At 37.1% G+C, this 12,951-nt stretch overlaps 1 protein-coding gene across 4 annotated transcripts in view; it reads right to left on the bottom strand.

The window, feature by feature from the left end:
- Nucleotides 1–532: 532 nt before the first annotated feature.
- EEIG2 (EEIG family member 2) overlaps nt 533–12,951 on the bottom strand; it is a 31,989-nt gene continuing 19,570 nt past the window's right edge. For 2 of the 4 annotated variants that reach the window (XM_049807158.1, XM_049807161.1), the window contains 7 exons: nt 8,104–8,210; nt 7,075–7,170; nt 5,290–5,473; nt 5,073–5,200; nt 4,607–4,676; nt 4,005–4,131; nt 533–3,070 (listed from right to left, as the gene is read on the bottom strand). In XM_049807158.1, coding sequence (XP_049663115.1) covers nt 4,044–4,131; nt 4,607–4,676; nt 5,073–5,200; nt 5,290–5,473; nt 7,075–7,170; nt 8,104–8,210 — 673 coding nt within the window. In that variant the 3' untranslated portion in view covers nt 533–3,070; nt 4,005–4,043. Of the gene's footprint in view, nt 3,076–4,004; nt 4,132–4,606; nt 4,677–5,072; nt 5,201–5,289; nt 5,474–7,074; nt 7,171–8,103; nt 8,211–12,951 lie in introns of all 4 variants that reach the window. The other 2 variants (XM_049807160.1, XM_049807159.1) reach the window with 2 other exon arrangements.

Genomic DNA, 12,951 nt, shown 5'->3' on the forward strand with positions numbered 1-12,951 from the left:
TTGTAATTTAAGAGCAGATACTTACTGCAGAACCAAAGAGCTTGTTTATTTGGAATGCATTGATGAGAAAAGTAATACATACCACAAATAGTTTTGTTAAAAAAATAAGAAGGTAATTTACAAAGTTATACAAACTGTATGAGAAGTTTTAGTAGTAGTAATTCTTTACAGTCAACTGAGGAAGATTAGTTTTGTCATTTGCAAGGTGAGGAGGGACTATGTACAGTGGCCTCACTTTCCCCAAATACTGCTCATTGTGCAGTCTGCTTAATAATTAACCTACCAATATGCCTCACAATTTCAAATTGATTTTTCATTTATGTAAGACTGATACACTACTTTTCCTCTCCAGGAGACAGATGTACTATGTACTACTAATGGTGCCATTAAATACTTTGTGGACTCGAGGTGGAGTTTAATAAGCTGCAGAGGTGAAGTTTGAAAAGCAGTAGAGAAACTGAAATGGACATGAACTTCCAGTTACGTTTGTAATTTTTGCACTAAAAAAAAGACATAATTGTTTAGAAACAGATTCCAAGCTGAAGACATGAGTTTATTGAATGTCTGAGAGATTTGCATTTAAATACAGTAAAAAACCCACAACCAAAAAACCCACAGGCCACCAACACATCCTGAATACTTTACTATATGAGAGTCTCCAGTATTCTTATAACACAGTTTACAAAAACAAACAAACAAAAAACCCAAAAACCACTACATCTAAATATGAAGGTTATATTCCCCTTAAAATACACACAATTAGAGAATCACTTCATAAAGAGTTGTAACTCAAACTCAGAACAATAAATTACTAGGATACAGTTTTATTAAAAGCTTGATTTCTGTGTAAACTTCCTATTTAAAAGATCTGCTCAGGCAAGAAAATAATTGGTTTCTAGTAAACAAAATATCATTGGCAGTTAGCTGTGTCTTTTAACATAGAATACAAATTTGGGCTATGGAAATTCCCTTAAGAATTACATAAGTAGCTGTACAATGTTTTTTAAAAGTCTGTTTTCCTCAAACTATGCCTATCTTTCCTAGTAAGCTTAAGTAAGCTACCATCTAACTACTGCTGGGTTTAATAGATTTGTCAACAAACATAGAAGTGTTAAAGAGTACTGAAAGCAACTAATTTATTCAAATTTCATGCATCTTCTGGCTTGCAGTAGGATTTTTTTGGTACAAATTAGTTATATAACAGGAGAGGAAACTATCATGTTCTGAGAGATAGTTGTATACTAGCAGTTACGTAGGTTCTGTTTAAAATTCCCATGGAGGACAGAAATGGATAATACCACACTTCTATTAATAGCAGCTAAAATATAGTCTTTGTATTAATTCTTTTACCCATTAAAACACTTTAAAAATATTATAATTAACAGTAGGAAATAAAAGTATTTAAGTACCATAACTGAGAAATAGCTCATATTCATCATATTCAACAACAGTACTCAAGCTTTAAAATCTGAAGTTTCCTTAAAAAACACAAATAGAAATTAGTTTAATAATTCTACTATAGATTTATGGAAAACAAAGCCTGCTTTTCCTAGTTTAACCTATTAAATGTGGCCTAACTTCAATAAAAGGGTGTCAAACATCACTCTGAGCAGAATTTGAAGTATTCAGAGCTTAAAAAAATGGCCACACTATTGGTATTTTTATTTAATCCAAGACTTACTGATAAACAATAAAACTAATCATAACAAAATTAAGGTCATGTGCAGTTTACACTTAAATACAGCAGAGCCCAGCCTGAATGAGAATTGTGTCATCTAACATATCCCTTTAAAAATGGATTCTTTCATAATTCTCAATTTTAAGAGATCTTTCTTGCCTGTCAGGCAAATCACTGTTTGTGCAACTTTAAATACAGTACATTGAACTTAATGTAACAGTAGACAGATAGTGAAAGAAGTGTTTAACAAATATGTTGCACAGTAAGACGTTTTCAGAGTGCAGAGTTCGTCTACAATAAAGTGCTTCTCTTAATAAGTTATATTGATAATATAGATGTTTACCTAGTTTTAAAGACTAGGTTGCTTAGTAAATAGGTTAATCTCCCTGTACCTCCCTAGTCCCGCAAGGCACATTCAAAACATGAGCAAAGCACTAACTGTGAAGGATTAAGCTACAATAAAAAGTTCTAAGTGGTAGTAAACTACTGACTAGGTTTGTAAACAGTACCATCCCATTGAATCTCAAGGTTCATGCATTACTGAAGAGAGTTTCTGTGGAAGCAGCTTTTGAACTCCAGATTTAATAATCAAGCTAGCATTCTTCATAATACACTACTATGCCTTAGTATTTTGATGTGGAATCCCACTTCTTTTGTCACTTGCACAAAAACAAATGTCACATTTGATGCATTTAAGCCTCTAGACTTCATTTACAGTTAACACAACTGATTACTGGCTGGTTTAGATCTATTTAGTTGGGTTTTTTTAAAACGCATGTGAAGTTCACCTCTACGGTTCAACCTTACAGTGAAGTTGTGCTCAGTACTCCTAAGAGGTTTTGTTTATGTTAAAACATAGCTGGGCTGTTTTGTGGAGGCCTTAATTTTGACTTGATAGAAGCAATTAGCTTCTGTAAGGCTAAAACAGCAGGTAGGATCAAATTGACTAATTAGTTTCTTCAGGTTCATTTAAGACAAACTTTCAGAAGCTTCCTTAGAAAAGAAGTTATGAACAAAGTACATCACCACAAGTGATCTCCCGTATAAAATACTGAAATGGGACTCACTTCATCATGCTTCCAAAAAATGTTTCACGCAATTTAAGAAGCAAGTAATACGACTAGCATCAGGTAGAGCTTACAAAAACAGTCCAAGTGCTTGCACAAGGTATACATAGCTAAACATTGCCTTCATACCACAGAAGATGAAGCTCTATGAGTAAGAGGCATTCCATTACTTTTCAAAAAAAGATCACATTGAGTTCATTTTGGCTTTCACAACCCTTGCAACAGAGCAAAGAAAACCGGAAGTATCAATGCCAGAGCTCCAAGTTTTCCTCGTTTGTCATTCTAGTCTAGCGTTTTATCACCACCTGCTCATATGCTCCAGATCCTACTCTGAAAGAATGTTTGAAAGAAGTTAGTTCAATTCCAATTTAAATGGAACCTAAACAGCAAGTATCACAGATCAGCAAATTTACTGTTTAAAACAAACCAAACCACCCCCCCGCCCCAAACCCAACAAAAAAACCCCAGCTGAACACCTAGTACCGAAACAGTTAAATGTGAAGGGTAGAAAACATGCATAGTTACCGTGTCACTCAGTAACCTACAGTTTAATGCTTTAAAGCATTTTGTGTTTTACTACAGTCAAAATGAAGAATGATAAATAATGTTACTGAAAAAGAAGATACTGTTGGACTTCTCTATAGTTCCTTAAATATTACCTTTTGGGTACCCCTCCCACCCCACCTATATCATATGCAGCTAATACTTTTTATATACCTATATATATAAACAGATAAATGTATCTAAAAACCAGTAAGTGATAGTCATCTTATGTTAAGATACAAGAAAAACGTCTTCCAGTCTTTTGTTCATGCTGAATTGTAAACAAAACTGTCTCATCCCCCACATGACAGAGCATAGTGGGTTGTTTTACATGGCAAATTACAGTACTGTGTAAAAAAATCAATAGGGCAAGCTCTGCCTTAGTATAATATTCTACCCAGACTCTTCTGGTAACTGGATTAGGACAGATGTCTATATACTACAGTAGTGTGCTCTGTAACCATACATGTAATCCTAGATAGAAATTAGTGTCCCCAGTTTGCAAATAAGCCAATGAATTATCTTTTAACTGACAGTATTGCTTGCTTGGGTAAAATACATTTATTTTATAACTTTCAACACATTATCAGTTGCCTTTATACGTAATTCCAGAAGTACTTGCTGAAATACTGATGCTATGCTAATTTCTTGAGATAAAGAAAAATCTTAAGAGTTACACTGGACTGCAGAATCATGGTATTAGAGGATATTCTTACCTGTTTTTAATGTTTTCTCATCTAAGAAGTCTAATACATTCAGGTCAAGTCATATATCAGAGTATTTGAAGAGGGTTTAGAGAAGAAAAAAATACCTCTGATTCTAAAACAACTACAAGAAGATAATCTGAAACAGATTATCAGAGGAGAGAATTTAGGGCTACAAATAGTTGAATGATGAACAAACTATTGAAACAGGAATAGTGTAGCATATGGAAACAGGAGTTGTGAGCAAAACTAAAGTGAAGAAAATTAGGCTTGTTATCAGGAAGACTTAGAAGTTTGATACTGTAAAGGTAGATGAGTAAAACACTTAAGACTTTCGTCCAGCTCCAGAGAGTAACATAGGAAGTCTGTAGAGCTAAGATTCCAAACTGGTGCCTGTTTCCTGTGTCCATACTGAATCTGAAAACTTTGGAACTAAGACTCTTCAGAACCTCTGAAAATTATAATTCTTAACCCGACAGTCTAGCTCTTTTGGTGCTTTTAAATGATAGAAAATAGAAAGATACAAAGATCAAGAATGTATATGCAGAATAATTGCTGTATTAGATGCATTTTTGTTTAATATTACCTATGGATTAGTTGTTCAGGCTACATACCTGTTGGGTAAATGATGGCTTCCAAAAGAAGTGCTTCCACCAGGGCCCACAAATAATCTTAAACCTTCTTCTAAAAAGCAAGGGAATTAAAATATGTTAGCTTCCTTTAATGTTGCCCTAGCTAAAACTAAGGCATTTTAAATCTACCAGTTTTACAACTGATACTTTCAGATGCAAATGTTTTAAGTAATGAAGAACAAAACTTCACATGGTATAGGTTGGAGGAACTACCTTCGTCATAGATTTGCCCCTGCTCTTTTCTGGCTTAAATTAATTCTCTGGAAAACTTACCTGAGCCGTGCAAGGGTCTTTTCAACTTCTGGGAGACAGGATGAAGCAGAAAATGTAGTGATCCATATGCACAGTCCTTATGATTACAAGCAACAGGGACTATGCAGAGAGTAGATTTTCCTAAGGCCTGTAATGTACATCAATTTTCCCTAAGCTTCCTTATTTATCTCCATACCTTCTGCACTTGAGTCTAAACTGAAGTCTTGACTCTGGAGTATTTTTTCAACTATATCATCAGCATCAACTCTGGTAGCATCAACTCTCTTCAGCTGTGACTCCACAGAGTCTTGCTTTACAGGATGTCTGCAAAAAAGATATATTTAGAGCTCTTAGAAGTGATATAGTAAATTATATTTTACTTCTGCTATGTAAGGCTTTCAAGTTAAGTGTACCTGCAGAGTTTTTCTGATACATCTTGAACAGATGTATCAATATTAGCTTCAGTTACTTTTGGCTTAGTCTCTTCACATGGCTCTAGAATACTTCCAATTCCTATTGAGGTACTACCCACCGAGGTGTTTCTCCTGTGGCAGAGTTCAGTCAGGCTGGATGATCTAGAGTGACATGTGCTATATCCTGTTGGGAAAGTGCGGGAGAGCTAGGTTAGGTATGTTCTTGACAGCCAAGGTCATTACTTATATTTCACCATCCTGAAAGCAGAATTTGTGTTTTGTCTTCTTATAAAGAGACTTCAAAAGCCTTATGAATGTATGTGCATACACCACCTAGGCCATTCAATTCAGGTTTTGTATTCTAGCACATGCTGTTCTCTTTTTGTTCTAAATGACTCTTGCTTCCTAACAAATATAATGACTTGGTGTCATTACTTCCCCTTCAGCTTTTAGAGCTAAGTCTCCATTTGTAAGTTATTTGTTTTTACACATGGAAGAGGTAAAAAATCTCATTCAAATACGTTGCTGGGTGAAAAACTGGCTGGATGGACAAGCCCAGAGGGTTGTGAAATGGGGGTGAATGGGGTGAAATCCACTTGGCGGTGGGTCACAAGCAGTGTTCCCCAGAGCTCAGTGTTGGGCCCCATTCTGTTTAATATCTTTATCAACAATTTGGATGAGGGAATTGAGTGCACCCTCAGCAAGTTTGCAGATGACACCAAGTTGGGAGGCAGGGTCAGTCTGCTTGAGGGTAGGGAGGCTCTACAGAGGGATCTGGACAGGCTGGATCGATGGGCTGAGGCCAACCGTATGAGGTTCAACAAGGCCAAGTGCCAGGTCACAGCAACCCCATGCAGCGCTACAGGCTTGGGGAAGAGTGGCTGGAAAGCTGCCCGGCAGAGAAAGACCTGGGGGTGCTGGCTGACAGCCAGCTGGGTATGAGCCAGCAGTGTGCCCAGGTGGCCAAGAAGGCCAACGGCATCCTGGCCTGTATCAGAAATAGTGTGGCCAGCAGGAGCAGGGAGGGGATTGTTCCCATGTACTTGGCACTGGTGAGGCCGCACCTCGAGTCCTGTGTTCAGTTTTGGGCCCCTCACTACAGGAAAGACATTGAGTTGGTGGAGCATGTCCAGAGAAGGGCAACCAAGTTGGTGAGGGGCCTGGAGCACAAGTCTCATGAGGAGTGGGTGAGGGAACTGGGGCTGTTTAGTCTAGAAAAGAGGAGGCTGAGGAGAGACTTTATCACTCTCTACCACTACCTCAGAGGAGGGTGTAGTGAGGTGGGTGCTGGTCTCTTCTGTCAGGTGGCTGGAGATAGGACAAGAGGAAATGGCCTCAAGTTGAGGCAAGGGAGATTTAGGTTAGGTATTAGGAAAAAAATTTTTACTGAGAGGGTTGTCAGACACTGGAATAGGCTGCCCAGGAAAGTGGTGGAGTCACCATCCCTGGAGATATTCAAAAAGTGAGTAGATGGGGTACTCCATAACATGGTTTAGTGGGTATGGATGATGGTTGGACTCTATGATCTTGAAGGTCTTTTCCAACCTAAATGATTCTATGAATTGGTGGAAGCTAAGGGAAAAAGCTGTCTCACATTCAAACAGATAATTCATTGTGCTTTTAAGAGGAAAATAATGTTACCATCCCCGCACCTGAAACTCCTAGGAAAAAGCTTTGAACTTCAAACCATTTTTTTAAACATATAAAGTATACTTATTTTTTACAGTCTAAAACTGTGAAAGTAAATAAACCCCAACAACTCATAACAAAATTGTTAACAGCTACCTGACAATTTTGACTGCTGACTTGCATAGCTTGATGTCCTGGAATGTCCACATGCACCAAGTTCATCTGGGACTGAAGCACTCTTTGATGAGACATCTGCAACATGTGCAAGTCAGATACTGTTGCTAAAGCCAGCTTTGTTATTACTTTGCCTGTAATCTTGATTAGATTAAAATGTCAGATTTCCCAGAGGGATTAGGGATTTGACACTGATTTTCTACAAACCCTTTGAAGATTCAAGTGCTGCAAAAATAGCATGTATGTTAGCAAACATGCATACCTTAAAAAAAAAAAGTTTCTGAGTAAAACAGAGAGTACCATTGGGTTAGAAAGATTTGTATGAAATGTAGTTCTAGATTTGTCTACACTGTCAACGTTAAAGAGATTACCATGCTTTCCATAGTACCATAGTAGATTGGTGTGCTAGATGTTTTCTGGCTGATGAAGTAACTGTGGTTAAGACAACTTAAGCTGTGTTTAGGGTGGAAATGACTAAGTTATGTAAGAGCCTGAAGCTTGTTAAAAACAAACAAAAAACCCCACAACCACCCCCAAATTTCAACCTGTAATAAAGTGTTTTAATAGGTGGTTTTTTTCTAATAGTCTAAATTTCAGAGTAACTACTTCAATTTTAAACAATACTTTTACCATTCAAAATTTACTCAGTTATGCACAGTCCTATGATTCATATGTTGAAAATCAAGGGCCAGATTAAATGCTCAGTCAAAAATCCAAAGCAAATCAAGAAATGTGTCACACAGAAAATGAAAGATTTAAAATGTTAAAAAGAAGGCAGGCTATCAATCCAATTTCTGGTCTTTCTTTCCATTAAATAAACTGTTGCAAAAGTAAAAAAGAAAGATTCTACTGATGTTATCTAGGAGAGTGTGTCTCAAGAAATAACCAGAGAAGGTCCCTTTGTGGGCCAACTGTCAGCATCCCTTTAAGATCTGAAGTATTTTGTACATCTCCTTGAAGCTATGAAGCCAGTTATATAAAAATTGAGGAACTAAGAGCATTATTTTATACCTGCCATGCCCAGATGTACTACTTTTAAGTTTTCTCCACCTTTCCTGTCTTCATGCAAAGATTCTGGTTCTCCAACAATTGCTATAGACATTGCTGTGGAAGGAGGCCTGTAAGAAAAAGGTGGTTAAGATTTGTTGTACTTTTGCTGTAATCCCTCCAAATTGATCAGCACATATTTTTCAAGTAAATCGGCATAGTTCATGCTGTGCTTCAAGTTAATAGGCTTGTAACTTTTTTCTCAAAACATGCTGCCTAGCCCCCTGTTAAGAAGAAAAAAAAGGGCCGGTGTGGGGGGGAGGCTATTGCTATTGAGATTAAGGACATTTTACAAAATCCATCTGCTCAGTCCTTCAGGCTTCTGGAGATCCTTGGAAATGCTTTTCCTTTTTTGATGATTGGTGAAGTGTTTATTTTGAAGTTCTAAATTATTTTTTTTTCGGTGTATGAATCACAGGATAATTTACATGCTAAGAATATATATAATTCAGTACTTCATGGAATACATGATGAGACAGTAAATTAAAAAAACCCAAAATCCACACAATGACAGTTGGCCTACTTGGATAGTTCACTGTGATGTACTCCTGGCTTTGTTTCATCTCTGTTACAGCACATGAGGAGATTCTGAGCTGATAACCCTCCCGCTCCTAACAAAGGGGCCCATGTTACCATATCCATGTATTCCCCTCTAAATTCTACCTCCTGCAAAATAAAAAAAGCATCATGTACACCATAATTTAAATTTGGCTCAATATTAAAAAAGATTTTAATAAAGCTTAAATGCATGTTTCAGATTATACCAAGACCCAAAGAGATATATTTTATTAAAATGAATAAACTTCTAAGTTTGTGTTTTGCTAGTGCAAAAGAAACTAATTAGAAAATGACAAAGTGAAAGTAGTCTTCTCTTGCAAGCAAACACAACTAAAATACATTTCAAGATGTTACCTACAGGTTTTTTCATGCTTTATTTTTGACTTTGGGAACAGACTGTTGGTCTGCATACCAATGGATATTTGTTGACATTTTTAGATTTGACATATGCAATAAATTAGTCACTGTCTTTATGTACAGTAACATACCCCTCTTATGTTACATTTGAAAGTAAAGAGAGTAAGAGAAAAAGCACTTCTAGAAATACAAAGCTTGTGTGACTTAACTGCATAACATACTTTTGAAAGCAAGAACTGAATGATTTCAGGGATGTCACCTCAGATCAAACATCAAGCCTTCTAGGCTTCTTCATAAAATATGTAGCTGATCCCAGATTGTGAAATTGTTTTAAGGTTTATTTTTCCTTCTACGAAGGACATCTGGATTAGATAAATTTTTTGTTCTGTTTGTGTTGAAAGCTTACATTCCAGGAAATGGTTATATCATCATAAGAAAATGCCAAGTCTGAATAATTTCAGTTAGAGATTTTTTCTTAGGGAGCCAGAAAACTATTTAGGTACTAATTTCAACTCCTTCGGTACCAGCCAGTAAAGAACAGAAATACATTGTTTTATTAGTATTCTGGTGGTACATTTCTTCCCCCTCTCTGGGCTGATCTACAAACTCAGAAAGTCTTGCTAGGCCTTAGCATAAGTGTAATGAGTTGGGTGGTTAAATGTCCCTTGACCGTACCAGGAACTCTTGCATGGCTAAGACAGGGAGTCATGATGACTGACCCAAGGACTCCTGCTGCCTGGCAGCGGTGGGGGACGGGAGTAGAGATAATTAGTTCTCTCCTGGAAACCTTGAGACATATCTCAGTCCTCTCCTAACTATCTTGGAGCATTCAGTATCTGAATCTAAATTCATTCTCTGACAGCCCTGGAGCCGTCCTTATCTGATTCGTAACTCATGTGTAACGGTACCAGCACAACTGGAACCCCAGTAATTTGTTGATGACAAAAGTCAATCCAAACGTATAAACAGCAGTACTAAGTGGGATGCTTTGCGCTCTCCTGGATCGCAGCAGGCTGTGACTGGCATCTCCTCTCAGTGGGATGCCTCTCAGAGCTCGCAGACTTTCCTGTTTGCAAAAATTGGAGGTCTTGTCACTGAAAGCAGACAAGACTTGGGCTGATACTCTCTGCTCCTTCAGGCTCAGCCCTTCACCCATTGAGAAAGATGCTGAAGCATTTGATGTGAGCATTTTCGCGGAACTTGAGGGGGATTTTTAACAGGTATACCTCCTTTACTTGCTTATGTATATCTCTTAGTGTCTTTAAGCATGTGTGTGTGTACTAACCTGAATATTCTATAGCAAGCCTATTACAAATATTGCTTTTCAAATCTATACTTACATTACTGTTGTAAACTTTATTTGACTGTGAATGAATCTCAGGCTACTTTATACTCACAATCTCTTTAGATATGAACCATTGACCAAGTCTGAGACTAGGAGTTGATCTAGCCGCACCTAGACTCCAACAGGGGTTTATAAAGTAAGGGGGTCTTCTCTGAACCTCATGACTCAACAGGAGGGTTTCCCCAACCTTTTTATTCCATTAGACATGAACAGTTCCCCAGGTCTGGGACTAGGAGTGGATCTAGCCGCACCTAGACTCCAACAGGAGTTTAGAAAGCAAGGGGGTCTTCTCTGAACCTCGTGACTCAATGGGAGGGTCTTCCCTACCCTTTTTACATTCCCGATCTCTGTACAAATCACGAGAAATCAATTCTAACTCTATTTTTCTTTGTATGTTTCTCTTTTACCCTACTGCATCTTCAGTCTCTGTATACATAACGTTAGTTTGATTCTAACTTAATTTTCCTTTGTGCGTTTCATCCATGTATTAAGTAATAGAGTGAACCTTGCCATCGAATTCTGTGAAGTCATGCTTTTATATAAAATCCTATTAAATCATTTTAGCTAATACCATTGGAGGTGATTCTTTAAGCAGTCCAAAACACTCTACTTCCCAACAAGTATACAAGACTAATGATCAGTTAGTTGCCTTTGAGAAATTGTTTATCAGTACCAGTGATGTATTTGTTAATAGGTCCAACTCAAAAGTAAATCAAGAGTTGCTAAATAACTAGGGATACAGAAAAGCTTTGCCCAATCAAACAAATTCAGTTAATACCCTCTTACTGTTTATTCAGTAAGCACAAGATAAGATTTTACAGTGTTCTATTCTTATTGAAGGTTAGAAGCAGAGAGGATAAAGGGCCATTAGTGGTATGAGGGGACATTGAAGAGTTCCTGTGGTGAATCACCTGAGCTAGACTGGTGCAGGCAATATTCTCAGATCTTCTCAGAAACAACAGTTAGGATACAGCCACAGCGGTAATGCACAACGTCTCCAGTTGCTACAGAAACCAGTTCTCAATTTCTTAATTACACCAGAACCTACCTTGAACCAGCTAAAACCTATAAATCATGAGTTACTTCATACTTGTACCTCAGACTGAGTTAGGTCAGTCTTGCTTTTCTTGGAGCTTCAGCCTCATTTCACATTAAACACAATCTTTTTACTTAATAAAGACTTCAGTATACGTTTACTGCTACAGATTAAGCCTGTATGAGATTATTATCCCTCTTCATTGGATTATTCAGAGGGACATTGATTACCTGCATTAATCTGATAAAAGATGAGTTTAAATTCCATTTATGAGAGTATTTTGAATAGGAAACCTAATCTGTAATGAAGTAAAAGTGTTTTAGTGTAGCAGTTTGTAAGTAAACACTCTATCTTTACAATGGAAAATATCTTTGATCCAGCATAAGGTCTGAAAGTATAAATGAAAGTTGAGAACGTACACAAAAAGTTGAGACTGACATAACAAGGGTGAAGCTAGCAATTTTTTGCAGATTGTTTTCCTTTAGCTCATTTATGCTTTTCTAGTTATATGGAATACTTGGAACTCTGCCTTAGATTGTTTTTGAAAGGGCTAACATGAGAACAAGCATGTTGTCTCAGACCAAAGGTCTGTCTAGCCTTGTACCCTGTTTCTGTCAGCAGCAAACAACAGATGCTGAGAGAATATGGCACACATAGTAACATATCTCCTGAATATTCTTCCTGCATCTCCTCATCTGTAAGTTAGGTACTTCTTAAGCCTCATCTGATGTTTTATACTTAATAGCCCTCAGTAATTTTTTATTCAGAAATCTGACTTAATTCTTTCTTGAGCTTTTATTATTCACAATGTGTAGTAGCAAGGAGTTCCAGAGCTTGATCACATGTTGTGGGAAGAAAATACGTCCTCTCATTTTGATTCCATCTCCTACTAGTTTCAGTATAACAACGTGATGAATGGCTTTCAGGTTATTATAAAATATCTTGTATAAGACAAATGATGTGAGAGTTCTTCACTTCCTACTGATCAGGATAATTAAGGCATGGTTAGCAAGATAGTGGTGTTCTCTGGAAATAGGAAGCTTGCCAATTGTACTGATTCAGTTTAGTTATCCATAAAGCTTGGGTGCCTCATAACAAAATGGCTTATTAGTCTAGAAAGAAGGCAACAATTTCATCTCATTCAAGACTAGGTTTTTCCCTAGTATGTGTGATTTTTCTGTTCTGTGGTTAGTTATGGAAGCTAACGTGCTCTAGCAAAACCATTACATTTCCTTAACTACACATTAAAGAAAATAAGGCCAAATGATCCCCAATATATAGCAGTGTATTTTCCTAGCTACCTCCCCCCTCAGATATTACCTCTTGCATCTTTTACTAAAGTTGCATAATGTCTTTGCTAACTAAATATCTGTAAGTGCTTTCTCTTGTACTAAGTCATATCACACTTCTGGTTTTTTTTAAAATAAATCTTTTAAAATCACCTGAGACTTGTGAATAAAAGGTGTAACAGCACATTTTCCAAACACAAGTATTAGTCAGGTCACCCCACACCAAG

This window comes from Accipiter gentilis, chromosome 8, assembly GCF_929443795.1.
Source record: "Accipiter gentilis chromosome 8, bAccGen1.1, whole genome shotgun sequence".
Lineage (NCBI taxonomy): Eukaryota > Metazoa > Chordata > Aves > Accipitriformes > Accipitridae > Astur > Astur gentilis.